This window comes from Pelmatolapia mariae, linkage group LG12 (assembly GCF_036321145.2).
Source record: "Pelmatolapia mariae isolate MD_Pm_ZW linkage group LG12, Pm_UMD_F_2, whole genome shotgun sequence".
Taxonomy (NCBI): Eukaryota; Metazoa; Chordata; class Actinopteri; order Cichliformes; family Cichlidae; genus Pelmatolapia; species Pelmatolapia mariae.
This window is the reverse complement of record NC_086237.1, coordinates 16,842,828-16,870,745: the sequence shown is the minus strand read 5'-3', so window position 1 is coordinate 16,870,745 and position 27,918 is coordinate 16,842,828. Positions and strand designations below refer to the sequence as shown.

Here is a 27,918-nt window from a genome sequence, read left to right as displayed (position 1 = left end):
ATCAGCAGTTAAGAGCACAAATGTACCAAAAGAGGACACTTGCTATTAAAACTCTGACTTGTTATTTTGAGGAAGCGCAGTGGATTTCTCAGTGGCTGTCTCTATCCCCATCCTCAGCTCACATATTGACCAAACAAGATTACACAACACACAGCATTTGCTGTTTTACTAAACTATTTTTTATTGTTTCAGGTAAGAATTCATCACAGTACACAGGTGTATATTTTGCGGTAACACTGTTTCTTCTCCAGATGTCACTTCACTTGGTTGACATGCGCATGACATGCTTGACCATATTTCCAATACCATCAAATATATAGTGATAGTGATAGTCAGTCTCCCACATGAAGGATGGAGTGCTAACCACTTTGTTCTTCTCATCCACATAGGCTTCGTAAAGGAAAGGGTTAAGGTCAAATCAGAGGTTATATCAGGATAATGACAAAGAGAATATTTTTCACTGATATTAATACTGAACAGAAACCTTGGGAAGGATATATATGGCTCACGGACGTTGTGGCGAGCACCCATGCCCTTCACAGCCTGCACCATGTTTGTGTTTGGCCAGTGTCCCCAGCGGGTGTTGTCGTCTCGCTCGTAACCCATGGTTACCTCAATGCTCGGCAGCACACGGCAGGCCAGCACAGGAGCCATGCTGGCGAGTCTGAAACAGGAGCAGGAGAGGACAGTTGTCTGAGGTCGGTCAGGGTGGGAGACTTACCGGTGTAAGCCAGACAGGAGAGACTGAGTCCTGAGAAAAGAAAGTCTCTCCTAGAGCAGCACTGATTTGGTGTGACACCACAAAACTGGTGGCTAGATTAGGATTAATATGATCATTTAACAGCAAATTAAAGCCCCCAAAAAACAAAGTTTTAATTTGGAAAAAGGGAATAGAAGCTGAGTGGACGTTTGCCATCACTTAATCTGCAATTTATACCCATACTCTTGACCGATGACAGGCAGTAGTATCTTGTGATACTACAAATGTTGACATCCATCCGATGCCAGGAAAATACAAGGCCAGCATTGCAGATAGCAGTACTGATACTGATAACTTATAAAGACAGCTTATGTTTGGGAGAGCGGTGTGTCATGATTTATGAGATAAAACATCATCAGTTTGCAAATTCTAAACACAGTCACAGTCATTTTTACTTTCTACAATTATTAGCTAAGACAACAAAACTCATGTATTTTGAAACTGGGTTTGTTTCAGAGCTGGGATATAAATGTGCCTGTCTCTGAAACACGTTGGATCAGCTTCTGTTGTTTAAATGTGCTAAAGGCTATAAATAAAATAACCATGACAACCAAAAGTTTTTTATTTTGTGTAGATTTTTTATAAACATTTTTTTAATTTAATATATGTTTTCATTAATAATGCATCAATCCAATTCATTGGGCTACATACTGAACTTAGAGGGCAGAAATAAAGTGTCGTTCCTATTACCAGACTCAATCTGATACCAATACCAGCATTGGTATCAATACTATCGATACTTCGATTGATCCACCCACCTCTGACAGACAGGATACATCATTCTCTATTCTACCCACATTTTTAAATACTGTTAACAAAGCTAAATACAGACATGCATGAAGCACTGTTCAGTTATTTCTCAGGAGAAATGAGAGCAGTTTCTAATGCACTGCGCAGGTATTTGAGTTTTAAGAGTGCTGCCTGCGAGCCGCGGTCTTCACAGACACTGAATATTTCCTCGCCACTCTTTGCACCTTTTGATCTGCCTGTCAGACATCGTGGCACTGCACTGAAAAGCTAAGGGGTTTTTTTCTGCATGAAGCTGCAGCTGGAGGGTTTGTGCCATGGATGGAGATGCGCATTGCGGAGTACTCATTATGCCCCCCAGGCACTAAATTCTCGGTTTAAGAAAGGTGGCGTGATTCTAAATATAGGTTTGCTTGTTTTGTTGGCAGATCGTTTTCAGATTTAAAGACTCAATTACAGCTCTGACAAAACAGAACAATGGAGGGGGTGTTATATGGAGGCAGCAGGGCTCCCGTCTGCAACAGAAACATGTCATCATTTTGACAGTGATACTGACTCCCAAATTACACAGCTTGCAAAACATTTGAAGGCCTTTGCTCTTGATGGTAGAATGGCTACAAATGATGGCTGTTTTAGTCTTTAAATAATCTGTAATGGCTCCGACTCCTCTGTAGCATTAATGGCAGTAGGAAAGGATTAGTCCTCTCTGGGTCGCGGTCAAGAGTACTTTTTAACCCTACTCAGCCTCCAACTCCACTCTTTAATTCCTGTAATCCCGCATCTCCTGTGACCTTTGACCAGGCCTTCTGCTCCCTGTTCCCTGTCTGCGCAGCCACTGCTCATCACCTCATCAGTGCCCTTGCGCCAACGCAGTCACCAAGGCCAAACCGGTCAGAAGCAGTCTGAACGGATGTTTTCAAAAGACAAAAAGGCATTCTGTAATCAGATTACATTACGTAATCTAGCCTCGTTCAAAACTTTTTAGTGCGATTGGGTTATTGATCCAAAAAAGAAAAAAAAAATCTGGATTATCCTAATCCCAACAGAAGAGTGAATTTGGGGGGATTCTGTGAAGAAAATGTAATAAAAGTTTAAAATCGATCAAATAAACCAACAGTTGGAGAGTTCATGTAGATTAGGTAAACATTAGGCTATGTATAGACGTTTTACTGCAGTAAAGTGGGAAAAAAAGGTTTCTCTAACCAGAAAATCAGCCCTGTCATACATCAGGACTGCCTGCAATGACACAATCATCTGAGGTGCAGCAGTCAAAAAAAGTGGAAGTACACACTCATGTAGGAAAGCCAGCTTTAAAAATCTGTTCTCTCCATAAATGAGGATCATTATGATCTTATGATTTAAAACGTGAGTTCAGAATACCCAGAAGCCACAGCCAGCACCCTGCACTGTCATAATGTATGTAGTCCCATTTAGAACAGGCGCAATCGGGATTTGGTCGTCTCATACAGTTTGAATCCGGATCAGGATGAAGTTAATCCAATGCTAATTTAAAAAATTAGCACTGGATTAACTGAAAAAAAGCACTAAAGTAAGAGGGGTTACATGAACCTGGAGATTTTCATAGATTATTGTGATCCTGATTTTTTTTTTTCTTTCTTTTTCCTTTTTTTACTTTTTGAACAACACCTGAGTGTCAGTACCAAGACTGTCCTGTCTGCTTTGAACTGTAGGATTTGTGTGATCTGCCTGCCCTCATGTTCCTCGATGTCAGCTTAGGACTCTGCTTGTCCTGCTGTCTGCTCTGATCAGTGAGAGCCAATAAGGAAACTTTTAGCAGAAGCTTTGTAAATCTTCTCAATCACTTATTTAATTATATGCAGCTTTTCTTCTCGACTGAGTTTGTTATTTTAACACACTGACTATTCTCTGTAGTTTCACTGTTCCACAGTAGACGTCAGATTTCCATGAGCAAAGCTTTACTCGCAGGAAATGAAATGATTAACAAATTTTAAGGATGCGATGTGATCATTTTTACTTAATAAGATCATATTAGTAACTACTAACAGAATCTGCAACACTGTAAATATGAAGTCTCTCAGTCAGCAGCTCAGCATTCACTGCCTGACTGTTTTCCTTTTTACAGCCTCTCCATTGTCCCAATTCCATTACAGGGATTGTTTAAATCTTTAAATAGTTTAAAGTAATCTAACATAATCTGATTTAAAGTGTGCCAGAACTCACTGGCGGTCTTTAAAGTGGCCTCATGATTTATCAAATGCTCCATCAGTACTGCCGGAGTGAATATTGCTCAGATCATACGCACCCGATAGGCTTGCGTGAACGATGGAAATCCTTAAGCACCCTTTCCACGTCGCCGTGCAGCTTGCAGTCTTTGCCGTCCTTCATAAAAGAGGATCTGAAGAGTAAAAACTAATAATTAGTGGTTCATTTTTAATGTAATACGAACTTGTGTTGTATCTAATCCTAACTCTGTTTTACACCAGCCGGTCTCAGAGTGATTTCTTCACATGTCAGCATTCCTCACAGATTCTTGATGATTCCATGGCCTCCTGGAAAGATGACGGCGTCGAAGCTGTTGACGTCCAGCTTGGACAGGTCCTGCATTTGCGTCATTCCCTGTCCGTGACTGAAGCGGGCTGCCTCCATCATCATGTTCCTGTGGGGATGGACAGAATTCATCACAAAGTGCACCCACGTAACCATAGACAAAGTCAAAACGCCCACTGCGCCCATCTTCGAGGCCTACCGGTTCTCTCCAGAGGCAGGTTGCTTTCTCATGTGGTCAATCACGTGCATCTGCTGTTGATTTGGAGCAAACATCTGGAAGCGGGCGCCGTTACGGCTCAGGTGGTACATGGTGCTGAAGACAAGAGGGGTGCATTACCATCTGCCTGTGTTAATTCAGTCATGTGCATTTCCTGACCTCAGCAGGAGTGATACTCACTAAACCCCTTCATGGACATCAGTACCGTCCCACCATCCACATCCTGAGAAAACCTGAAACACATGGACTCACCAAATAACAACTACACCCACACCCGTGGATCTGCTCCTTTCTCCCAGACTGATCTGCATCACTTACCACTGCAACGTTAGTATTTCCCCAGTTGCCGTAGTCACCCTGGTGCACAAAGCAGGCAGGCTGGCGAGAGAGAACAGCCAGCGTTTGTTTTGACAGCAAAGCCCTGGTTGCCAGCATGATTTAGCTTCAATCTCACTGTTGTAGAATAAAAATAAAAAAGACTTCACAGTTTTACCACCGAGCCACGTAGAGACTTTTAATGGTCGTGGTGTTGATGTCAACGAGGTTGTCCGTATATATACCTGTAGAGTGGGGCTAAGTGACGTTACCACGTAAGCTCTGTCTTCTGAGAAGAGCCGTCTCTTGTTCGCCTTGACTGACTTACTCTCCTCCTCATGAACACTCTTTCCTATTAATACCTTGTTTATTTATCTGATTAAGTCATTTGGCCACAGAGTGACACTTCAGCTTTGAAGAGCAATGTAAACATGTAGTGCTTCAACCCAAACAGTATCTTGACCTTTTAATAGTTTAATTCTTGGTGACAGATGCAGACGAGCGAACTTGCAAAACAGACGCTAAAAATGTTAGAGTAGCTAACATATACTTTTGCAGAACAGTCACAGTGTCTTTTGTATAAGACAACAATCGATGTGATGCCTGAGTGAGCCCTTTTTTCCCGCTTTCTATAGTTACTCCTTTGTCCCAATTCAATTACAGGGATTGTTTAAATCTTGTGCGTTTAGCTAGTTCAAAGTAATCTAAGGTAATCTGATTTATGAAGTGTGGCAGAACTTGACAGTCTGTAATTTAACCTCATGATATACATTATTCTACAATAGCTCATTATTTAAAGACTGTTTATTGATCACATTATGCATCCAGGAAAAGCCTTGCAGTCTTTGCCAGTAAGACTTTTTTTATTCCGCAGCAAAAAGATCCTGGGTTCAAGTCCCCCTGCCGGATGGGGCTTTTCTATGGGGTTTCTCTGTTCTTGGTAGGGTGAATGGTGATTCAGAATCACTCATTTGTGTGAATGTGACTGTGATTGGCTTTCTGTCTTTTTGTGCTAGCCCTACAACAGACTTGCGACCTGTCTTGGACGTACCCTGCCTCTCTCTGCTAGGCTCCAGTCTCACTGCGACCCTCAAATGGATAAGTGGTTAAGAAAACGGATGGATCGAGCATTTAAACTGCTTCATACTTCTGAACTCTTCACAGTAGAAGGCGTACCATACGTGCGCTAAAGTCCATTAGACCTTAAGACTCTTACTCTCTTTAATGCCATGTTGTGTCTACAGTCTCTAGACTACGAGACCAGAAATACCCCAGGCAGACGTAAACGTTAAAGTCACAACACTGTTAGATCAATGCAGATCCTTCAGGCTGCATTTGCTGAAATCACAATAAATTGATGTTAATTCACAGATGACGAGCGAGAGGCAAAAGTATGAGGTTTCCTTTATTATGATCACTTCTTTTTTAAATGTATAAATGATCATTATTTACAAATTGAGGAGGGGAGGGGGGTTATAGTGACAGTTTGAGGGACAAATGCAGAAAATTATGGAATCAACAGAACAATACACAACCAACAAGAATCACAATATCAGTCACAAGTCCAAGCCTCTGCCTGTGGGAGATGGTCTTGTTAAGATTGTGACTCAAAGTTTAAAGTCTTCACACAAATGAACTCATGCACTGGAAATGCATACTGAAACAGTCACATGTGGGAATCACAAAGTGCAAATAATTTTTTTTTTCAAAAGCAAACACGAGAAATATAATGAACAACTTCTGATGCTGTGAGGTGTTTTTTAAACTAAATGTCACCCTTACTGTGAAATAATACAAACATATTTCTCACTTTCTCTCAATTGCTACACACACACACTCTCTCACACGCGCGCGCGGACACACACACCATGATTCGTTTTAAAACACCAAAGACCTGGCTCACAATTTCTGACAGTTCTCTTATGTCAAGTACAGAAGGGAACAACGAAGACTTAACTAGTGAAAAGATGAACAAAGCAAAAACTACAAAAAGACAGCACAGACAATAAATGAGGTCCAATTTGATATCTTATATAAAATAAAGATGTTTAAAGAATCTCGTCAGTGTATTTCTGCATCTGTAAGGTGTCGGTAAAATAAAATTCACACAAATGGCAAGCACGTCAAACTAAAACCATAAAGCAAACAAAGCTCCACTCACGTCCGATCAAAAGCAAAACAACCGCTGACAGCACTCATTCAACTAAATCGTACAAAAACGATCCAGCTCTGGTTGTTCCATCAATTAATTGTCAAGAGCCGTGTTGAGCACTTCCAGCAAGTTTAGTTTTCTTTACATGTAAGAACCAAATCCCTAAAAGCCATTTACATGCAATTCACTAACAACTCCAGTGGTGAAAGTAAGAATTAGCTTCTAAATTTCTGTCACCACTAAAGAAAGCTTTCATGCACCCAAGCACCGTCATTCAAGGAACCTGCGCACTGACACGCTGTGTTCACTGAGTATTTTTGCAAAGATATCCATTTGATAAAGAGCGGGGCTTTGCCCATCAAGCTAAGTAGCTGTGCTGAGAGAGAAAGGTGTTAGCAAGGCGAGTCTGGTGGCATTAGGGTGTGTATGCGGGTGGCGGTTGAAATTGATTGGCAATGTCATAATCGGCAGGAAATGTTTCACTGCTGTCCTCCATCTCCGAGAGCAGCTCTAAAGCCTGCTCTTCCTCCTCAGTGGGGTAGTGACGAAGGAGATTTGCAGCTGTGGCGAGGATGGATGCTCCGCCCGCGCCCGCCACCAGGTAGAAGCTGATAGCAAAAGTGACGTATATGAGAGAGCCGTGGTACTTTTTGTGCTGCTGCTGTAGGGACAAGATCAGCTCCGAGGCCCAGTAGCAAAAACCTATGACTGTGGCACACTGCAGCACTGGTGGGAGACAGAAAGAGACAGTTACAGACCATTGAATTTACACATTGTCTGTCATTTTCTAGACAGCATGAGGGGAAAAAAAGATTATTACCTGTGAGAATATGTGCAAATGCATATCTGCGGGTTATTTTCAGGGCAGGGTGCTTGGGACCAAACACATCCAAGAGAAAAGCAGTCAGACTGCAGAGGATTCCCAGGAAACAAAAGGCAGCGATTACTCTCAGCAGCAAGATGGTCTGCGGGTTCACGCAGTAATCTGATGGGAACAGACGGGCACATCACAGAGCATTACACGTGACATCTGGGATTAATTGCTGCTGTGGGTTTTTAACGGAGCTTGTGTGTGGGCCTCACCATCCAGAAGCTTGGGGTCAATGTATCCCAGGACATCTGACACCCCCAGCTCTTGTCTCGGACACGTTCCTCCGTGGACGCGGAGCCAAGCCGGCTCAGCCAGAGCTGTACAAAGCGCTGTAATGGACAGAGCTCCGGGAAGCGCCGACACAAGGCTCCGCTCCGGCTGCTTGGGCAACGAGGTGCCCCCCCTTCTCCTTCGGCCTCCAGGGACAGTAGAACCCGGCGGGGCATACATCCTAATCCGATTTCCTCGTCCTCTGATGTATAGTGTTGCTTTCCCTTTATTGTCAGTGTACCTGACAGCACTGCGCTAGTAACGAGCAAGTCAGCCAAAAAACCGACAGCCGGTAAAGCTAATTCTGGACTGATGACAGCGGCCCGGCTCCTTTGTTCACTCTGTTTCCAAATTAAAACAGACCATAAAACTAGCTGTTTAATCGAAAGCAGCGCAGGTGTCTGACTGACGGCAACACAATGGACAGATGGCGTTCAGGCCTGCTAGCTCTGTTGTTAGCCTGAAAAGCTAACTTCTCGTAAACGTAAAATATCGTCAAGTTTTTCTTTTTTACAAAAAGTAACTTTAACAGCGACCGACACGACAGTCATACGTCTATAAAGTAATAAAGCTAACAACACTAATAAAATAACGATAGATTCGGTACACAAAAAAACAAAGAGAAAACAAAAGGAAACGTCCGCTGGCTTCCTCGAAAACACTTGACTTCCTTGTTCATACCATTCTTCTTCTTCGCGGTCTCGATAGCTGTGAAAGTCAGTACTCCCACCTACTGGCGACTCCTCCTATGACAGTGAAAGTCATCATACAATAACATAAAATTCTCGTCTTTATTTTATTAAACTCACTCATTGTACATTAACAAAATAAACGTGCTCGCGTGAATACGTCATATGAAATCATAAAAAGAGATGACAAAAGATTTATAGCACAATTAAAAGAAACAAGACTGACCAAAGTGCTTTACAAGTTAGGTAAGAACAAACAAGATAAAACCTTAGATCAATAAAATACATACAATAAAATACAACATAAAATAAAACACCGTAAATTCCACGTAATTGTTTTTTACGTGAAATTTGCCGACGGGAAAAAAAAAGACCACGAAACTGCAACCCACAATGCAGCGCGGGGACTAGATAAGCAAAGATGGCGGCATTTTGGTCACCGCTGATGTTGTGAACTTCTGCACTTTGTTGTTTGGTGCTAGTTAAAGGCTGTGTTCAGCACAGATACAGCCATTTTTGTATCCGTGCCTTGGGTGTTGACTGTGGTTTAGGGCCGTAGTGCTGCTGCTGCTGCTATCTGTCTGCTTTCGGTGTTTCGGGCCATTTCCTGTCTCGTTTCTCGGCTAAGTGTCAGTGACAACGACTCGGAAGTATTTCCCCAGTTCGACCATGAAGGAGGCTCTGTCCCTGGTTCAGAGGTTGAGCGCACACCCGGACTCCCGCTGCTGGTTCGTCAGCTGGAGCCCCAACGGGACGCTGCTGGCCTCATGTGGGGGCGACAAGACCATCCGGATATGGGGGAAAGAAGGTGAGCTCTCCATGAACTGAACCACAGACACTCCCAGCCTCATAACAAAGCATTATAGTACAGTAGTTGACATCCTTCACCCCTTTACCCGGCTCTCGTTTTTCAGGTGACTCCTGGATATGCAAGAACGTGTTGCAGGATGGACACCAGCGCACTGTGAGGAAAGTGGCTTGGTCTCCATGTGGGAATTATCTGGCCTCTGCCAGCTTTGATGCTACCACTTGCATCTGGAAAAAGAAGAACGATGACTTTGAGGTCAGATGACAGGTCTCCTGTTCAGTGTGTTGAATGTCATGCCTTAGAAATGCTGCATCTCTGCAGATTGTTACCCACGCTTTGTCTCCTAGAGTTTGACTGTGCTGGAAGGACACGAAAACGAGGTCAAGTGCGTGGCGTGGGCCCCTTCAGGGAATCTTCTAGCCACATGTAGCCGAGACAAGAGCGTCTGGGTTTGGGAAGGTTTGTGTTAAAGAGCGCCTAAATTGCACCTACTGATCTGCACCACTGCCTGTTTCTAAACTTGACCTTGTCTCTTCCTGCTCTGCAGTGGATGAAGAAGACGAGTATGAATGTGTTACAGTTGTGAACTCTCACACCCAAGATGTCAAGCACGTTGTCTGGCACCCGACCCAGGAGGTAGGTCTCATTCGGATCTGTCCACATGAATGTTTTTTTTCCATCTCCTGTTGTAACACCACGTGACCCTGCACTCACCGTGTGTTTGTACAGCTCCTGGCCTCAGCCAGCTACGACAACAACATTTGTCTTTACAAAGAAGAGGATGATGACTGGGAGTGCCGGGCCACCTTACAGGGACACACGTCCACAGTGTGGAGTTTGTGTTTTGATGCGGCTGGTGAGAGGCTGGCCTCGTGCAGCGATGACCGCACTGTGAAGATCTGGAGAGAGTATCCAGCTGAAAGTGGACAGGGTGAGTCAGCAGTGGTTAGGACTAATTAGTTTTATCATAAATCAATGTGGTAATAAAAATATCGACAGTAATGGGTATGTTTTTTCTGGTCTCCTGTTTAAGATTTGTCGTGGAAGTGTGTTTGCACTCTGTCTGGGTACCATGGACGAACAGTGTATGATGTTTCCTGGTAAGACTATTTTTGTAATGCACTCTTCTATTCTTGTAGGAATGCTTCAGTCAATCATCAAAGGTGCAATCAGTCATTGTTTGAAGTCATTTAATGGAAAAATAACCCCCATTGTGCTCATAAATATACATTTATTAGTGTGGAATTACATCTTCCAACAAATTGATGCATTCTCATAAACTTCTAAACCAGATATATAGTATGCTAAAGGACGGGGCATTCGTGTGGTGTGGGGGCCATTTGTGTTTTCACCTTCAGACTAAAGATATGAAGGATCATACATGTGTTTTGTAATCTGAGAAGGGGTCTCCTTCACCAAAGAAGTGAAAACACAAAGGAAAGAAACACTATGACTGGTAACTGAATAAAATGTCATCCTTTTCCTCCTCACCTCAAGTCTCGTCTCCTAAACTGAAGTCAGGGCTCTAACACACAAAAACATGCATGAAAGTGCTCATTTATTCCTGATATTGTTGCAATTACTTATTGTCAGCAGACGTGATCCTCTAATACCAGCTAATGTTAGGCTCAAGGGTCCTAAAAATGACACTTTCCCTCAGTTTCGTTATATTGTCACATTGTAAAAAAAACCCAAAACCTTTCACAAACGCTGGCTACCAGCAGATGGCTGCAATAAGACAAAAAATTAGCACACATCTCACCTGACAATCAGCAGCATACCCAGATAAGAAAAAGACTCTGGGATGGATCCAACTTTTGCTGTGTACAGTAGCTACAGGTTAATGGCAGTTTTTGAGGCAAAAACTGTAGCTAGGATTCTGCACTTGAATTGGTGGGTGTAAGAAAACAGAATTCAGCTGAATGTGTTCTTGAATTTACTGACATCTAGTCGTTTTTACACACTGCACATTTAAGATCGACTTGCGATAGCAACGGGGTAACTGTTCCACAACTTGTAATTTCTCCATAACAATGCAGTGTGGTCACATTTGAGGAATATGTGGTGCTCTGTGTCCAGGAATTATGCACGAACATAAAGTGGTGGCCATAATTGACCACCAGAAATTCCAAAGATGTGGTCGCCACGTGCATGAATTTGTCATTGTTAGACGTCACAGTGAACCCAAATCTTTCTGCAGGTGTCAGCTGACTGGCGCTTTAGCAACTGCCTGTGGTGATGACGCAGTGCGAGTTTTCAAGGAGGATGAGACGGCCAATCCCGACGAGCCGGTATTCTCGCTGGCTGCTCAGGTGGCCAGAGCTCACAACCAAGATGTTAACTGTGTGTCCTGGAACCCAAAGGAGGCGGGACTCCTGGCTTCGTGCAGCGATAACGGAGAAATCGCCATTTGGAAGTTCCAAGAAGAGGAATGAACATCCCTGGAGTGCAGTTACGCGTTAAATTGGGAACTTTCTGCGGCATTCACCACAGATCATTATTTTATAGCTCATCAGGATTCTGCTTGACATCAGCGCTCATCTGTGTCCATGCTGAGAATACTGCTTCATGTGCTTTGAGTAGCAGCGCCACTGAGAATTAATACAAATAACATGTTTAACTATAAAATAAAGTGAAAAATGTTTCTTCTCCTTTTTATTGCAAAAGCATTTCAGACAGCACATCATAGTAAAACACTTCAATGAAATTTAATCCAAGGATTAAATTTCATAATAAAATGATTTCAATCCAAAATATAACCGGACAGTTGCCAGTTGTTTTTAAACACACTACCTGGTTTAAGGATGCACCATCCCCCAGGATTTATAAAGCACACCTGCTTCATAAGTGTTTCTTTAATCCACAATGGCCAATTAAATTTTTGTCAGATCCCAAAACTGACACAAAAGTACAAAGTGTTAAACTTCTTATACTGAAAACTCAGACTGGGGCTTGGGTAGCCATGTATCTGTACTACATGTGGACAAACAGATCCTGTACACTATATTCTTGGACTGGCATCATTTAGGGGACTTAACTAAGAAGCAACTGAAAACAAAAATTATTTTCACAAGAGCAGAGACGATAATGGCAGACTCCGAGTCAAAGTAAAGAAATGTGAATCAGGTTGGATATCTACAGCAAAAAAAGAAAACTACTGATCCCGATCTATCAGAGAACTGCTGAAGAAAATAATCAAGTCTGATTAGTCCGAGTCGCTGTCTCCATCACTGTCAGCCTCCTTTACATCTATGCTGAACTTGTACTCCTGGTCACAGCCCATGTATGCGTCACTCATGAAGTACAGGGTGTAGTTGTGGATGCCCATCGCCGGGGCAACAAAGTCCAGCTTGACCTGCGGTGGAGGGACATCAACTAAGTTAGGCCTCTGGTGGTTAAAACATAATTTCTGGCTATTACAAGATGACTCACTGACCTTTGCTTTCTGCTGAAGAGTCAGCCTCTTGATAGAGATCAGGCTGTTAGACTTGGGGTCCCCGATCACCACCCACCAGCCCTCCTCACGTTTCTATAACGATGACAAGTATTTCCACAAGAGTTGGTCATTAAGGTGAAAATTAAAGAAATATATACGTCATGGAGATGTTTGAAAAGTACTAACCTGGGGAAAGAGCGGTGCAATGACTGGACCTGTTACCTCCTCCTCTCTCTCCAGCTGAACCTGAACCAGAACTGGACTGCCACTGTGAATAAATATGGAAAGAGATCAATTTCCCACCCATCTGTGCAATTTTGTAATGTAATTTTTCATTTCCAGGAAACGCAGCGAAAAGTGCTGCTGACAGACTGTACACGTACCTCTTGACACTGTCCTTCTCTGCCACTTCGTACGACAGCTCGATGTTGGGGTAGCGGTTACAGAAGCGAGCCACGTCGGCCATCTGGGCATCCGAGAGCTGTAGCAATGCACTTCTGTCTTCATCCTCCATTTCCATTATGTCAAAGATGCTCTCCACTCCCTTATGAGCAAAGGAAACGTAAGCACGTTCAATCAGCATGAGATTCATCTACACTAAAGTGAGAGTCAGACTCTCTTAGTCAGACATTTTACCTTGTCTGTGCAGCGCTTGATGTGCTCTGAGGTGAAGAATGGCAGCTGTTTGAGGTACGAGTCCTTGGACCACATGGCTTGAGTGACCATCTGAGCCAGCTCCATAGCAGCCAGTGCAGGACTCAGCCAGCCGTTGCTGGACAGCACATCGACGCACGCCTGAATCAGTCGGACAGCCTACAAAAAAGACAACACACACACACACATATTCTTTAAGTGTACAAATATACCATCCAATATAAAGCATCTTGAGGCGACTGCTGTTGTGATTTGGCGTTTATGTAAGTAAAACTGAATTGAATTAAAACTGAATTTCACTCACTTTGGGAATCACTGATTTACAGTGATCTCATGATCTAACCCACTCCCTATGGGATCATTCTAAAGTCTTTTTGGGCCTTTGTCATATATTTCAGTCAAATCCAAAATTAACAAATTTACCTGTCTAATTTTTAAATGCTTTCTAAAATCTATTACAGCAATGTTTTGGTGTAAGCCCTTGAAATGTGAATCTGAACAGGGTACAAGCTGTCTTTTGTTCATGTGACAAGAAGGCTCATCCTACAGTAAGAGGACTCCTCACCTCCATCACATGTACAGTGGATTTAGGACATCATGTACTTTTTACAACTGTTTTACTAAAACATCAGCCTAACTGTATTTTGAAACCTGGCAGCAATTTCTTTTCTATGTATCAAATATGGAAGCTTGCTTATTTCATTGTTTGTTTGTTGTCTTTTTGGATGTGTGTAACTGGTCTGGTGATTTGTTCATTCTTTTTAAGACACATTTTGTTTATATGTGTGCTTTTTGTGCAAGTAATAGCTTGTTCAAAAACATATAGATGGATAAAATCCAGAAACATAACTGTTAGGCTTTACAGAGAAAAAACTGAACCTTGCTGAGGATCTCCTCGGTGTCTGACTGGAGCTCAGCGCTGAGCTGCATCCTGGAGAGATGGGCTTGCAGCAGCAGGTTAGTCTTCACGTGGGGGTCATTGAACTTCGGGTTGTTCAGCTTGTGGGGCACTTTCTGTGCAAGCTGAAATGCAAAGAGCACATAAAAGTGTGTTATTTCATCTTGGTGTCTTCTTGCAGATGTGTTAATGCTGCTCTCTTTGAGTCTCGTCACTTTGTTTACCTGGCGGAGAAGTGCATCCTCGTGGTGTCTGATGGGAATGTTCTTATACTCGGCAGCATTGGAGATGATCTCAATTAAGCCGCGGATCTTTGTCTTGGCGTTCAGTGACATGCTGAAGAGCTCTGTACGACACAAGAGCAAAGCACCACAGTTAGGCTTGAGTTGAACACATACGTGAAGGAATGATGACACAAATATGAAAAATCCAGGAAGTGCAAGCACAAACCGATGGTGGTGTAGTTGATGTAATAGTAGGCAGCAATCATGCCCAAATTGAGTGGTGCTACATCCAGCTCATCCTCGATGCTGATGCACTTGGACTGCTCCAGGTCGTGTAAGGTGTTCTCCACCAGCTCAGACAGGTGGTCAGACAGGTGGCGATGTGACATGCCTGTCAGGAGGACAGAAGCCACAGCTCAACATGGTCCCAACATCCGAAGTATAAGTCAGTTATTCCCTTTGAAGGACGGGACTCACCTTGCAGGTTGTAGTAGTTGGGGTTCTGGGTCATACGGCGGTAAAGGAATGTCCATGTCAGGTAGTCGACAGCATCCTGCTTGTTCTCTATCGTCTTGGTGACGATCTCAGCATTGAAATGGTCGTGGAGACAATGATCCAAGTGAGACTCCACTGGCAGCGGCTCGTACAGGAACTTCTTGAAGAAATCCTATCAAGAAAAAACAAAGTGGTTTGTTCTTACTGTTGTACAGTCATTGTTTCAACAAGACAGAAGTGACTGAGGTCTGTCTACCTTCTTAGAGCCTTGACACATGATTACACAGCGCCCCTCATCATCCAGCATGGGCCTGTTTGCCTTGCCCACCATCTGGAGGACATCATATATGGGATAATCCACATATCTGATAGAAGAAAGCAAAAAGTCAATATCACCAGCAGAGTACATACTAACCTTCATTAAATATGTTTCATATAACAAAAAAAAAAAAAAAGCCAGTATAAACAGAGGATGCCCTACGCGTGAATTTTGCCATTGTAGTACTGGGTGTCCATGACGATGACAAGGTGTGCTGAGATGTTGATGCCCCAGCACAGTGAACGAGAGGACACGACGACCTGAACAGCACCTGTCAAAGCAGAAGAAGAGAAGGGGAAAAAAAAATTAGTCTCAATTTTGTTTTTTCCCCTTTTCTAAAAACCACCTACCTGTCCAGCACAAAGTGCAGCAGAAGTGAGTCATACCTGAGTTGAAGAGCTGCTCCACTATTCTGCGTTCAGTTGCAGAGAGGCCCTCGTGCAAGTATCCCACGCCGTTGGCAAGAGTCTCTTTCAGAGTAGAATCATTTATTTTCTCCAGGAATGGAGCCAGGTCTTTCTCAGCACAATGCAGGAACCTGCAGAGACAGACATTTACTCTTTGACCACAGTGTGAAGATTTCCATGAATTTGTCTGTCTAAGGTGAAAATCTCGACGTGCTGACTGACCTCTGAGGAACCACATCAGCAGCACAGAAAGTGAGAATGTCAATGGCTGTGAGGCGAGTCTGCCTGCGGGATGGGACGAAAACCACGGCTGGCTTCGAGGGAGAGTGCTTCATGATGGCGTGATAGACCGGCTTCGCCATGGACAGCAGGCGAGTCTGAGTATGACTCACATTGAAACCCTAGAAAAACAGTAAAAGGTTGACAGCCAATCAGAAACCTGACAGGTACTTTCTTGGCTGTGAGCACTGATCAGTTTAAGAAATACATTTCTCTATTTGTTGACTAACATGCTGTTTACAGACCTGGATGTGCAGCTCCAGAGGCACGGGTCTGACATTGGGATGGAAGTTGAATGTGGCTGTGGTGCTGCAGCCCAGCCAGTGGGCCACATCTTTGGCGTTGGACAAAGATGAGCTGAGGGCCACGATACGGATGGGACGCTCAATCTGGGAAGAGATGTATCTCATCCTGGAGCAGATGACCTCCAACACAGGCTGATGACAAGAAACAAAATCCATTAACACAACACACACACATACACAAAAGCGCAGCAGCAAGTAGTACTCTGTTCTTACTCCATTTTCGCCTCCGATAAGGTGCGTCTCATCCACAATGAAAAGGCTGACGTTCTGGACGTTCTTCCTCTGCTTCCAACGGCGAGACAGGATGTCCCATTTATCAGGGGTACTGATAATAATGTCACCTTTTCCCAGGAGCTTCAGATCAGTACTAGTCTCTCCTGTCAGCAACACAACCTTCTTGTCCAGGATGTCCTGGAACTTCTGGTGCCAGTCAATAAAGACCTGAGACACAAGGATAACCACACTCATGTCAGTTTTAGATCTAACAGAATCAGGCTGGAAGAAAAACAGTTTGCCAGTTTTCATAGGTGCACTCCTAAATCTCAGTTAATTCAGACCTGTTCAGCCAGTGCTTCCATTGGGGTAATGTAGACACAGCGACCTTCTGCATTGTGCAGCAGCATTCTCAGAATGGCAAACTCTGCACAGATGGTCTTTCCACTGCCGGTGGGAGCTCCCACAAACACGTTATCATCACTGTTGTACACAGCATTGAAGACTGCGGGAGTAAACGTAAAACAAATGAGTGAAGAAAATTTTGTGAAAACAGACCACTGTTCCTAACGGGGAAGCAACTTTTAAATGATGATGAAATTGGATTAAGGAGAACAGCATGTAGTCTCTACCTTGTGTCTGAATGGGGTTGAAGAAGGGGAACTTGTTCTGATAGAGAGCCTCAAAGGCAGAGTTCCTGAGGGCAGTGACAGGAAGAGGCTGCAGGTCCAGCAGCTCAGTGGGTGGGGGGTACTTCTCCGGTAGGATAAGGTGACGGAAAGATACTGGGAGTTGAGTCTCGCAGGCTTAGGGAAAAACAAAAGAAACAAAAATGAATTAAAATGCTGACATGATTGTGATGTGAAGCTATGACACTTTTTAATCAAAGCACTTACACAGCCAGCGGTCTGAGACCACACGGATAAAGTACTGCGGTGGAAGAGGCTCGAACACCGGGACAAAGAAAGTCACAAGATGCTCGTCCTGGGCGTACTTGGCTTTGAGGAGGAAATACTCATGGTGGAGGATGACCTCACTGTCCACGTCCTCAACAAGGATCCAGAAAGCCTCAGACGACCCATGAATCTAAACAGGAAAACGAAAGTAAGTCAGGAGTATAGAAAAAAGAGAGTTCAGTGTCTTCTCTGGGCTGATCATTTTTCTTCAGGGATTAAGGGTGCAGTCAACATACTGGGACCAATACCCTGATTTTGGTCCCCCCCAGAGTACAACGGTATTGGAAAAACTGTCTGATTAGCGTTCCATTATAGTCCTGACCTTGTCATCCCACTGGAAGTCGGGTGTGACTGTAAGCTCCACTTTGAGTGTGGAGCGAGTGATGGGCTGCACATGAACGGCCAAGTCCAGCTTGGGGAACTGGTGGACATATTTGTGAATAGTCTTCCCCATCTTTGGCATTCGGATCAGCTCACCTAGAAATCAAACACCCAGGAGGTTTTTAATTACTCTCTAGGCTGAGGAAGAAATTCAGAAACCGTAACACAGAGGAAGGAAACTCACCAATCTCGTTGTGGTTCAGGTCGTAGAGTCGCTCAAATGGGAAGTTTTTCTTCTCAATCTTCTTGATCACTTCCTCTGGCAGCTTCTTGAACTGACGCAGAGGAGACATGGACTGCCACCTGCACAGAGGACAGAGTATCAGATGCCTGTAGCTTTGACCAAGCAAAGGCAGTGTTAATCTAGGAGTGAGTCAAGAAAGAGCTTACATTCTCTTATCGATCATCTTGCAGAGATTCAAGGTCTTGTCTGTGAGCTGAGCCCAGCCTCTGCTTAGCACAATCTCAAATATGGCCCGCATCAATCGCCCAGCACTCTGCAGGAAGAATATACAAGGAAATTTCTATGAATTATATCAAGCCTGGGACTTTTCCTTCAAGCTAAAATGAAATTTTTAAATAAGCATATAGGGAAACATGGAAAAGTAAATCAATAACGGAAGTACGCCGTTTCTGTACCTGTGTAACATACACCATGTCAGCCATGAGAGCAAAGCCTTCGAGCTTCAGCTGAGAGATGTATGCCTGGAGCAGCACGTTGATCTGAAATGAGAACACAAAGCACAGGAAGTATTATTTACTGCAATTTGCAAACCACTCCAAATCTTTATAAAAGCACGGTGTGCATTTTCTGGAAACCAAGCAGATCATATTTTGCATTTCATAAACACCATCACTGGTTGTCTTTACCTTCGCACTGGGCTCCTCAATGCTTTCCTTCACAGGGATAGGAACTCTTTCCAGTAACTTTTGAAGCTCCAGTTTTTCTTCCTACAAGATAAAGCTGTATGTTACTTTTCTTCATTTTAGATATAATATTTAAACCATCGTTGCTGTGTGGGGGTCAGCATACCTCTCTCACTGTGATGTTCCTGAACTCTGAGGACAGTGAGAACACTCGGAAGAGTTCGATCTCGCTGAGCGTGGGTTTCAGCAGCTGGTTGTAGGTTTGGATTGAGTCGTGGGTGATGTAGAAGTGACTGGCAATGCGGCCCAGGTCTGTAACCTTTGGGTGAAGAGGCAAAAAAGAGAAACTTCTAATCAGTATATCTACTCCCAAGAATAAAACGACAAACACTCAGCTGAGAAGTGCATACCTGGAAGCTGCCGGTCCTCTTGTCATATTTGATGAGGCTGTTCTTGTCCAGGATGTTGGCTGCTGTGTGCACCAAGTCCATCCTACGCCTCTCCAGCAGGGGGTCTGTACTCCGGTCGTCGTGAGAAACACCATACAGGGTGGGGTTGCGAAGCATACGCACATAGAGATACGTGTAGCCAAGCCAGTTCACAGCATCCTAATGACAAATTTGAGAAATTGAAACTTAAAGCAATGAAGAAAATTAGATCCTTCTGTCTTAAATAGCTGCATGTACATTTCAGGTCACTAACCTTTACATTCTGCACATTTCCCAGTACTATCTCTGCATTGAGCATGTCAGCCAGCTTGCCCACCATCTGACTCTCAATGGGCAGCTGCTGGTTCAGCAGGGACAGATAATACTGCAGCTCTCCGTGGGACGTGATCAGGATTCCCTCTCCTTTGGTGTCATACTGAGGACGGCCAGCTCGACCAAGCATCTGGAATCAAACACATTTTCGATAAATAGAGTTAGTGAAGCTGCAAACTAAAGTAGACGTTACTATGTTTTGTAACAAGAAAGGATGGGCTGACCTGTAAAATGTCCAGGGCACCCAGTTCAGTCCATCTGCCTTTCTCTGGGCTGTACACTTGGGTCCCTTTGATGATGACAGTATGTGCAGGCAGATTGACACCCCAAGCCAAAGTAGCTGTAGACACCAGAACCTGGATGTGTCGATCGGCAAACAAATCCTCCACCAGCGTACGGTCGACTCTGGTCATACCAGCGTGGTGGATTGCAAAGCCGTATGGGAGCAAATCCTTCAGCTCTAGGTTCTGCATAAGAAGGTTAAATTTAGCATTCAGTTCTGGTATTAAAAGCATTTACCACACAAGAGTTTTAAAAAATGTTTCCAGTTAATGACATTTGCTCACCTTGCACTGCTCCGCCTCAGTTCTCAACACTTCAGTAGATGCAGAGCCCTCTCGGAGGAAAAGACCCAGAGTGTCCTTCTCCAGGCACATGTCCCTTATGGCCCTGGCAGTTTTCCCTGTCTCCTTCCTGGAATGGACAAACACTAGAACCTGTTGGGAGGAAAAAAGTAAGGCTTTCAGATTTGGTAACGCAGTGCTGTAGATTTTTTAGAGAAACAACACTGAAGTAAGAAGTTACATTCAAAACCTCAGCCCTGTGAGTTCCCTGTGTGTAAACACACAAGAGCACGTACACACTGGAAAGGTCTGTGTGGACACAGGGTTGACAGGAGGCCCAGGTTTAGAGGGACCTCGACCCTCCAGCTCTGGGAGCCAGAGAGGAGAGTTACAAAGAGTAGTAACCTACAGGTTTATCTATGGAAATCTGGACATTTACTTCCTCTTGATATTTTGTTGGGCTTCGCCTCTTTCCTTTATCTTGATAATAACAGTGAGTGAACTGTCGCTTTTTAGGGCAGATTTAAAATGCATGGATATGGAAACATGAGTGTGGGATCAAATTATAACATAAGCCACATAGTAACAACAATGCAAGCAGCACAATGTCAAATGTTTATGTCAAATATCTTGTTTTTCACTGGAGGGCAAAAATGATAAAAACCAAAAACAGGAGTTGTGGTTTTCTTCCATAAGAGGATTATACGATAGAGGTGAAGTGCAGACTGTGACTGAGAAGACAGTGTTAGGAGTCCCCGGTTTCAAAAATCTCATTTTGTGCTTATCCAGCAAAAATAAATAAATAAATAAATAAATAAATAGGGAAAAAAATAAAGAGGTGTCTAATTAAAATGAGGTCAGTAGCATTTACAAAGCTCAGTTGGCAGTAAAACATATTTTAGCAGACACATCTTAGATAACACAGGGCTAATTCAGGTCACCGAATTATATCACTTTGGAAGAACAAGTCAAACAGGACTCACCTGGTTCTTTCCAGCATGCTCCATTATCTTTTCATAGACAATCTCATTCATGATCTGGAAACGCTTGATGGCCTTCTTCTCTGTGATACCAACATAAGTCTGCTCCAGGGGCACGGGACGGAAACTACAGAGAAAAGCGGTACAGTAATAAGCAATAAGGAAGAGCAAACAAACAGCTGTTCATAGAAATCGTCATAAAAACATTTTTTTTTTTGCTTAAGCAGCACACCTGTTGTCAAAGTAGAAGAGCCCTTTGGCAGGGTCGACACGCAGGCAGGTAGCCACGTCTTCATAGTTTGGCAGTGTGGCGCTGAGGCCCAGCAGACGCACATCCTCCTGGGTCAGCTCCACGTTGCGGATGGTCCTCGCCACCAGAGATTCCAGCACAGGCCCACGGTCATCGTGCAGCAGATGGATTTCATCCTGAACACCCACATTAAATTGTTCATCATTAAAAGTCAAGTCAACTGGCACATTTGCTCTTTTTAGTGACAAAACTGTTCACTTACTATGATAATGAGGCGCACTAGCTGGGTGTAGGTACGTTCACCACCTTTACGAGTGATGATGTCCCATTTCTCTGGGGTGCAGACAATAATCTGAGTGGCGTTAATCTCTTCTTTACAGAGCTGGTGGTCTCCCGTCAGCTCGGACACTATGATGCCATAACTTGCCAAACGCTGGGAAAAGGAGGAAAAAGGTTTTCAGATTTGTGCTCCCTGATGATTGTCAAGTATGCCGCGCAGGACAGATGAGGCTCACCTTACTAAAACTTCCCACCATCTCCTGTACTAGAGAGCGCATGGGGGCTATGTAGATGATTTTGAAGTCGTCCACATTAATTGTTCCATCAATGTTGATGTGCTTTCCAATTTCTCTCAGCATTGCCATCAGGGCGACATTGGTCTTACCGGCTCCCTGTGTGCACAACAAACACAAACTCATAAGACAAAATCCAGCTGGGGCAAAGTACTGACACACTTTTGGCTTTAACAAAGCGTGCTCACCGTTGGAGCACACACTAGCAGGTTCTCATCTGTCTCCATGGTGGTCTTGAACAGCTTGCTCTGAATGCGATTCAGGGTTTTAAAGCCTTCAAATCCAGCCTGGGCATACTTGGGCAACTTCTCAATGGGAACAAGTACCTGATGGCACAAAAACAGTGCTGACTGTAGGACCCAAACACAGTTATATGCTACTTATTACTATTATTTTTCCTTAGCTGCTGCTCAGTTGGACAATTAAAATGCTCCCATGAAGAAACATAACTGACAAACCTCATCTTCAGCAAAGGGTTTAGGTTTGAGGGCAGGTACGTGGACTTCTTCATAGCCCTTGCGCTGTTTACGAAACGAGCCATCTGGCAGCTGGCAACGCTTGTTGGCCATGAAATGGCTCCCCTGACTGAAAGTCAGGTCGTCAAGGTCTAGCAGCTGTCGAGGGGCCACTGACTGTAGGACAGAAAGGACAATTTTCCTATGCCGTTTAGAAATGTCTAAAAGAAAACTGACAACAAGTAATGTTCCTGACAGGATGATTTGTACTTAATATATTGAAAGTGTTATATACCTCTCCATGGTCTATGTCCATTGCTTCCAAGTCATCAACACGGGACTTCCTCACTCTCTCTCTGCGAGACCGCTCTTCCTAAAGGACACAAAAATAAATAAATGTGACAAACTGAGTCTCACAAAGAGTTCACATAATCTCACAATCAAGCCTCCTTACTCGAATAATATCCTCCTTCTCCGTCTCTTGCAGCTGGTAGAGAATCTTTGACAGCTCCTGATCAGACTCCATCTTTCCTATGATGCGCTCCTTTTCCGCCTCACTCTGAGCACTTGCCAGCATGGTACAGTACTGGACTGTGTGTCAAGGGGGAAGAGAAAGAAATCAGTACCTTTTCAAAGACATTAGCTCTGTAACAGTTTCACTCAACAAAGCACTTACTCATGCGACGATGCTGACGCAGGATTTTAATGAAATCAAAGGTGTTGAAGCCGAGCAGCAACACCAGCTGGTTTTCACATTCTCTGTCGTCGCTGGCAGTCTGTAAAATAAGAGACGAGAGAATGATGTTGACAAATACAAACTTACCTGCTCTAAACAAACAAAAACACAGGGAACGTCACAAACCTACCTTGAGGATTTCTAAGACCTCATCTGCCTTTTTTTGTGAGACAATGGCGTCATCGTAGAACCGGCTGAGCTGACGCTGGAGCCAAAAGGCGTCGATGTCTCGAGGATGTAAATCTTTCTTCTTCACTGTCATCACGTCACCCGCACCACCGAGCTAAGTGAAAGGTAATTTATTAGTTACTGTGCAGCATAGTTGCAATATCTCACAAAGACTAAATACAAATATGGGCTTAATACAGTAATGCCATAAATGGAAACTTACATTAGCTGAGAGAGTGGAATCCACAGCTGCCTCCACTCCTTCACTGTCTTCATCTGAGTGTTCATCTCGTACCTCGCCATACTGGTCTTCATCAACTTCCTGTATGTTAAGACAGGAAAAGTCAGTGACACAAACCCATCAATCAATGTGCTCAGCTTTAAATCTTAAGAGCTGCAAGCCTCACCTCCTCATCAGATTCAAACTGAACATTGACACCATACGTCTCGTCAATGTTGTCATCTGTGGATAGAAAATACCGCACATAATGAATATTTTTAGGGAAAACTGATGGATCTTGTACAGTTTTCATTCCACAGTTACTCTGAATGTGCTTACCCATATTCTGCAAGTCTTTGTCCCCCCCGTAGTCTGTGATCTTTTTGCCCAGATTGACTAAGACGTGGTAGCGCGTGTCATCAGCAGGTCCGAGAAGCTGCTCTACTTCCCGTCGCCTCTCTTTGTCCCTCATTTTGTCATTCTTGAGCACAGCCAGAACTTCATCAGCTGCTCCACAGAGAATATCACGCGGCTGTAAAAATGTAATGAGATATTGAGTAAAACACGCAAGATGTAACAGAAACAGAAGCAGAATATTTCAAGAAAGCAGTTGTGGCCTTCGCTGACCTGATCTCCCAAAGCAGCATGGATGAAGCTCAGTAACACTTCATATGTTTCTCTGGTCTCTTTGGTTTTTGGTTTGTACACAATGCCCACCATCTCATCAATGCCTTCAGATAGAAGGGTAAAGCCCTTCATTTTGTTAATGTCATGTCTGTCTTCATCTCTTTTTCTTCTCCTGGATAAAAATAATAATAATAAAAAAGAGATTAACAAAAAAAAAAAGATCATATGTTAACAGCAGAGCCATATTTGGCCATTTGAGTGGCAAACATCTTCCAAGGCATGTCACATATGTTCACTTTTTCTTTTTTTCTTGAGAATCGCCTTGAAGACACATCAAACTTGACAGCTATTCTTCCCCATGCTTTTATTTTCAGTTTTTTAAAATTAAGTTATCACGTGGAACTAATGAAGTGATTTTTAATACTGGATTATTTTGTTTTGTTTTAAATCAACCGGTTTTGCCTTCAAACTATAGATTCAACAAGTTAAAGCCAATATTTCTGAGAGAGTTGGGGCCACACTGACATGACCGCATCGCACAGTAGCTGCAGATTTGACAACTACACATCATCCATAATGCAAATCTCCTGTTCCTCCACATCCCAGAGGTGCTTTAAGAAATCAGTTTAAGACTATTTGAGCTTTGTGACATAGTGCGTTATCCTGCTATAAACAGCTGTCAGATTAAGGTACACTGCAATTATAATGGGATGCTTAAACAAAAAGATCAACTACACTATTAGACCGCCAGCAGTCTTGCTTTCATGTTGTTTATCCCAAATAATACCATCCATATATGTTGTGCATTCAGAGATGCTTTTCTGCATACTCAGACATGATCAAAGTCACCCCACCTTTCTTCTTCATTCTGATATGCAGGTTGACCATGCCTTAATGCTTAAATGCACTGAGTTGCTGGCATGTAATTGGCTATTGCACATTTGCATTAATGACAATGGGAAAAGGAACTTCAAAGTGGCCGGTAGTGTATATAAATTACGTATTGCTTTAACTTCACATGAACAATATATGCAGCTGTCTGCACTGACTTTTCTCGTCTCTCCTCCAGCCTCTGAGGTTTGGTCCTCTGGGCCTTGTCACCCATCTTGGTCCCCTCCAGCTTCCCGACCAAGGACAGCACCTCACCGGTGGGCTCATCTCTCCGGGTGCGGTCGATCAGAGAGCGATCGGCTTGAAGCACCAAGTTAGAGTTCTAAGAGTTCGGCATAAAAACAGTGTGATGATGAGACACATCAGTCTGCGCTGCAACAGACTAAAGTAAGTGCTAGTTAGCACTACGGCTAGCTAAACAAGGAGAAATATCAATTAAAAACAGTACAATCCAAACACCTTTCTTGATAATTTTACAGAATATCGACCACTGCCTCTGATTTTTTTTTTTTTTTTTTGTCTCACTCTAAATACACTCACCGCTTTGTACTCGTACTGCAAGCTTCGAGCAGTAACATCCGCCATGGTGCTGGTTTTCCCTCAGGTTTTAGCGCACTTTGTGAAACGGCTAACTGACTGTTATTATCCACAGAGTCGACCTCACTCTGCCTGCTTAAAGAGACGCTGTGAACATGAGTGCACTGATTAAACTTGTAGCATTAGCCAGTTTTTGAAAAGTCCGAGTTTCATACAACAAAATGCGTTTCCCATACGTTACAATAGCGCCGCTAACACGAGCGCACAACAAGCCGCGCTTTTCCTCTTCCGCTGTCAAAGGTCAGAGCAGGATCAGCGAGGCAAAGGAGCAGCGCCCCCTGCAGGCTGGGTTTATTTCGTTTCAATGTCCTATTGTTATGTCAGTGTATTCATAGGTATATAAACTTATGTAAACTTGCCAAATCTCCTCTGCTAACAGCTTTTTTTTTTCTTTTTTTTTTTAAGCTTTTTTAGCTTTAGCATCTGGTACCCCAGAATCAGGTGTTGACAGTCAGACGCTGATTAGCAGCACCTGATTAGCAGCACCTGTGAGCATGGACCCTGTTACAGCAGTCAGTTGGTGTCTGCTCCAAGCATGGCACATTTGACTGATCTGGATAGGGCCTGTGCCATAGGGCAACTTTAAGCTGGTGTCCTAGTTGTAGCATTATCTGGAGTGAGTCCTTGTACCATCTCCAAATTGAAGGCCAAGTTCCATATAATGGAGGATGTCAGAGACAGGCAAAGAAGTGGGCATCTGAAGAAGACGACGGCACAAGACAATTTTGTTGTAGCACTTAGGAACTGTTGACGCTATTCTTTAGATTTGCCATCATGATTTGCAGGACAATATGGCCGACAGCACTTTACCCAGAAAATCAGAAGACAGGCAATCTCTGGTCTCATAGTGCTGCCAGGAGGATCCCATGACTGCCCTTCACCGTCAGGCCTGTTTGCGCTGATGTCAGCGACACATGCAGGAATGTTCTGTTCAGCGATGAGTCCAGATTCTGCCAGTGCCACTTCATAGATTTAAAGAGACTGCTATGCTCATTTCTGCACGATAGCGTAACAGACCTATCATCATAAAGGCAATCATCATAGAGATATTAAGATGAGATTACGCAACCAGTGTATCTCCACAGTCCGGGATCAAACTCTATCCTCCAAGATGACCACCCTTGCTATTATCAGAGATTGCCTCGAGAATTTGGGAGTGGAGAGGATGGAATGGCTTGCCTGCAGTCCTGAGATCAGCCCCATTGAACACTTGTGGGATCAGCTTTGGGTGCTCTCTTCATGCCAAAATGACCAACACAACCACAATTGCCTAACTTGCAACAAATGCTGGTTGAAGAATGAGATCCCACAACAGAGTACATTGTTTGGCACTGGCGGAGAAGATTTGGCAAGTTTTTCATGGGTGCAACCCTGATGCTCAACCCACAAATACATTTTCCTTGCAAATGTGACACCATTTAAGGAGAAATAAACAGGCCTTCTATTGATATAAGACTTATTGCTAAGACGCATTGTAACAACAAAGAGACAAACACACTTTTTGTGCTAACTTCATTATATTGTCTATCATGCTTACATCCTGTAAAACTGGAATCATTTCATAAGAGTCATGTAGTGTTAATACTACTAAAAATAATGTCCTTCTCATTATCACTACTAAAACTACTAGTAATTATTATTATTATTACTGCTATTGTGTATCAGATACAGTATGCTGATTTACCATAGTAGACATCTGTACCACCACTTGCACAGTATAGTACTACTTAATGTGATAGCCCATTGATAAATACCATACTACTGTACATGCTGAAACTCTGCTTAAAGTTATCTGTGGAATCACTATACCAGCCAAACTTAGCTGTAGACCAATCTGCAGATGAGACACTTTCCTGTGGCACTGGCTGATGTTTATTTGTTTGGTCACATCAGTTTGGCAGTGGCTAAGTGTTCAATGACAGCGTGACAAGGAACCGACAGACTTTTAAATAGACCAGGCAGTTTTATTAAATGAAAACTTCTTTGTATCCCTGGCACAAAATAGGGAAAAAGAAATTATTAAAAAAATGTGATTGATTCGTATCAGTATTTGCTTTCACTAAATTGTTTCTTTAAACATTATAGATCCAGGATTGGGACATCTCTAGTCCTGTGTGTTAGCGGGTAGCTCCACAAATAGGGGGCAAGTGAGGGTGGCTGTGATTCAGGAATTAGAGCAGTTCAACTGCAGGATCGATTCCCTGGCTCCTCCAGTCTGCATGTCAAAGCATCCTTGGGCAAGATACTGAACCCTGACTTGCCCCTTATGCATCCATCAGAGAGCAAGTGTGTGAACAAATTTCACA

The 27,918-nt window shown here is 43.4% G+C and overlaps 4 protein-coding genes across 5 annotated transcripts; 1 reads left to right on the top strand and 3 right to left on the bottom strand.

Annotated features, from left to right (window-relative positions):
- Positions 1-156: 156 nt before the first annotated feature.
- On the bottom strand, positions 157-4,792 carry gatd3l (glutamine amidotransferase class 1 domain containing 3, like). 2 transcript variants are annotated; one of them, XM_063489235.2, is made up of 7 exons: positions 4,572-4,792; positions 4,434-4,486; positions 4,236-4,349; positions 4,014-4,145; positions 3,792-3,884; positions 499-664; positions 157-394 (listed from the first exon to the last, which is right to left on the bottom strand). In XM_063489235.2, the coding sequence occupies exons 1-7, from the start codon at positions 4,686-4,688 to the stop codon at positions 260-262; spliced, it is 810 nt and encodes a 269-aa protein (XP_063345305.1). In that variant the 5' UTR covers positions 4,689-4,792; the 3' UTR covers positions 157-259. The 2 variants fall into 2 exon arrangements, with proteins under 2 accessions (XP_063345305.1, XP_063345304.1); XM_063489234.1 differs by having other exon boundaries at positions 157-664.
- Positions 4,793-5,954: 1,162 nt separating this feature from the next.
- On the bottom strand, positions 5,955-8,523 carry tmem127 (transmembrane protein 127). The gene is made up of 3 exons (XM_063489237.1): positions 7,804-8,523; positions 7,541-7,705; positions 5,955-7,446 (listed from the first exon to the last, which is right to left on the bottom strand). Exons 1-3 carry the CDS (start codon positions 8,039-8,041, stop codon positions 7,136-7,138), a joined length of 714 nt encoding a protein of 237 aa, XP_063345307.1. The 5' UTR covers positions 8,042-8,523; the 3' UTR covers positions 5,955-7,135.
- Positions 8,524-8,952: 429 nt separating this feature from the next.
- On the top strand, positions 8,953-12,002 carry ciao1 (cytosolic iron-sulfur assembly component 1). Its single transcript, XM_063489236.1, has 7 exons — positions 8,953-9,358; positions 9,465-9,613; positions 9,706-9,817; positions 9,906-9,994; positions 10,088-10,289; positions 10,392-10,458; positions 11,559-12,002. Exons 1-7 carry the CDS (start codon positions 9,220-9,222, stop codon positions 11,791-11,793), a joined length of 993 nt encoding a protein of 330 aa, XP_063345306.1. The 5' UTR covers positions 8,953-9,219; the 3' UTR covers positions 11,794-12,002.
- A 1-nt stretch (position 12,003) lies between these two features.
- On the bottom strand, positions 12,004-25,839 carry snrnp200 (small nuclear ribonucleoprotein 200 (U5)). The gene is made up of 44 exons (XM_063489233.1): positions 25,556-25,839; positions 25,174-25,337; positions 24,125-24,296; positions 23,837-24,029; positions 23,685-23,740; positions 23,501-23,599; positions 23,240-23,392; positions 23,050-23,149; positions 22,828-22,964; positions 22,669-22,746; positions 22,377-22,550; positions 22,107-22,244; positions 21,862-22,017; positions 21,609-21,779; positions 21,329-21,522; positions 21,100-21,223; positions 20,120-20,269; positions 19,778-20,020; positions 19,495-19,683; positions 19,203-19,400; positions 18,959-19,111; positions 18,796-18,876; positions 18,565-18,648; positions 18,316-18,422; positions 18,110-18,228; positions 17,867-18,021; positions 17,485-17,674; positions 17,221-17,394; positions 16,933-17,093; positions 16,589-16,816; positions 16,316-16,507; positions 16,014-16,192; positions 15,771-15,922; positions 15,547-15,655; positions 15,322-15,430; positions 15,048-15,237; positions 14,797-14,961; positions 14,571-14,692; positions 14,328-14,471; positions 13,431-13,607; positions 13,178-13,338; positions 12,981-13,062; positions 12,795-12,887; positions 12,004-12,713 (listed from the first exon to the last, which is right to left on the bottom strand). The coding sequence occupies exons 1-44, from the start codon at positions 25,598-25,600 to the stop codon at positions 12,564-12,566; spliced, it is 6,411 nt and encodes a 2,136-aa protein (XP_063345303.1). The 5' UTR covers positions 25,601-25,839; the 3' UTR covers positions 12,004-12,563.
- Between the last annotated feature and the right edge of the window lie 2,079 nt (positions 25,840-27,918).

What these genes read in the sequence shown, in the direction of transcription:
- gatd3l (XM_063489234.1), bottom strand. Translation starts at nt 4,688, where the DNA reads ATGCTGGCAACCAGGGCTTTGCTGTCAAAACAAACGCTGGCTGTTCTC. An exon ending in GAAATACTAACGTTGCAGTG is followed by an intron (nt 4,487 to 4,571) that starts GTAAGTGATGCA and finishes CATGTGTTTCAG; the next exon opens with GTTTTCTCAGGATGTGGATG. An exon ending in CGTTCACGCAAGCCTATCGG is followed by an intron (nt 665 to 3,791) that starts GTGCGTATGATC and finishes CTCCTGTTTCAG; the next exon opens with ACTCGCCAGCATGGCTCCTG.
- tmem127 (XM_063489237.1), bottom strand. Translation starts at nt 8,041, where the DNA reads ATGTATGCCCCGCCGGGTTCTACTGTCCCTGGAGGCCGAAGGAGAAGG. An exon ending in TGACCCCAAGCTTCTGGATG is followed by an intron (nt 7,706 to 7,803) that starts GTGAGGCCCACA and finishes TGTTCCCATCAG; the next exon opens with ATTACTGCGTGAACCCGCAG. An exon ending in ATTTGCACATATTCTCACAG is followed by an intron (nt 7,447 to 7,540) that starts GTAATAATCTTT and finishes GTCTCCCACCAG; the next exon opens with TGCTGCAGTGTGCCACAGTC.
- ciao1 (XM_063489236.1), top strand. Translation starts at nt 9,220, where the DNA reads ATGAAGGAGGCTCTGTCCCTGGTTCAGAGGTTGAGCGCACACCCGGAC. An exon ending in AGAAGAACGATGACTTTGAG is followed by an intron (nt 9,614 to 9,705) that starts GTCAGATGACAG and finishes TTTGTCTCCTAG; the next exon opens with AGTTTGACTGTGCTGGAAGG. An exon ending in TCCAGCTGAAAGTGGACAGG is followed by an intron (nt 10,290 to 10,391) that starts GTGAGTCAGCAG and finishes CTCCTGTTTAAG; the next exon opens with ATTTGTCGTGGAAGTGTGTT.
- snrnp200 (XM_063489233.1), bottom strand. Translation starts at nt 25,600, where the DNA reads ATGGCGGATGTTACTGCTCGAAGCTTGCAGTACGAGTACAAAGCG. An exon ending in CTCTTCTACTTTGACAACAG is followed by an intron (nt 21,224 to 21,328) that starts GTGTGCTGCTTA and finishes TTTTCTCTGTAG; the next exon opens with TTTCCGTCCCGTGCCCCTGG. An exon ending in GTGCCCTGGACATTTTACAG is followed by an intron (nt 19,684 to 19,777) that starts GTCAGCCCATCC and finishes GTTTGATTCCAG; the next exon opens with ATGCTTGGTCGAGCTGGCCG.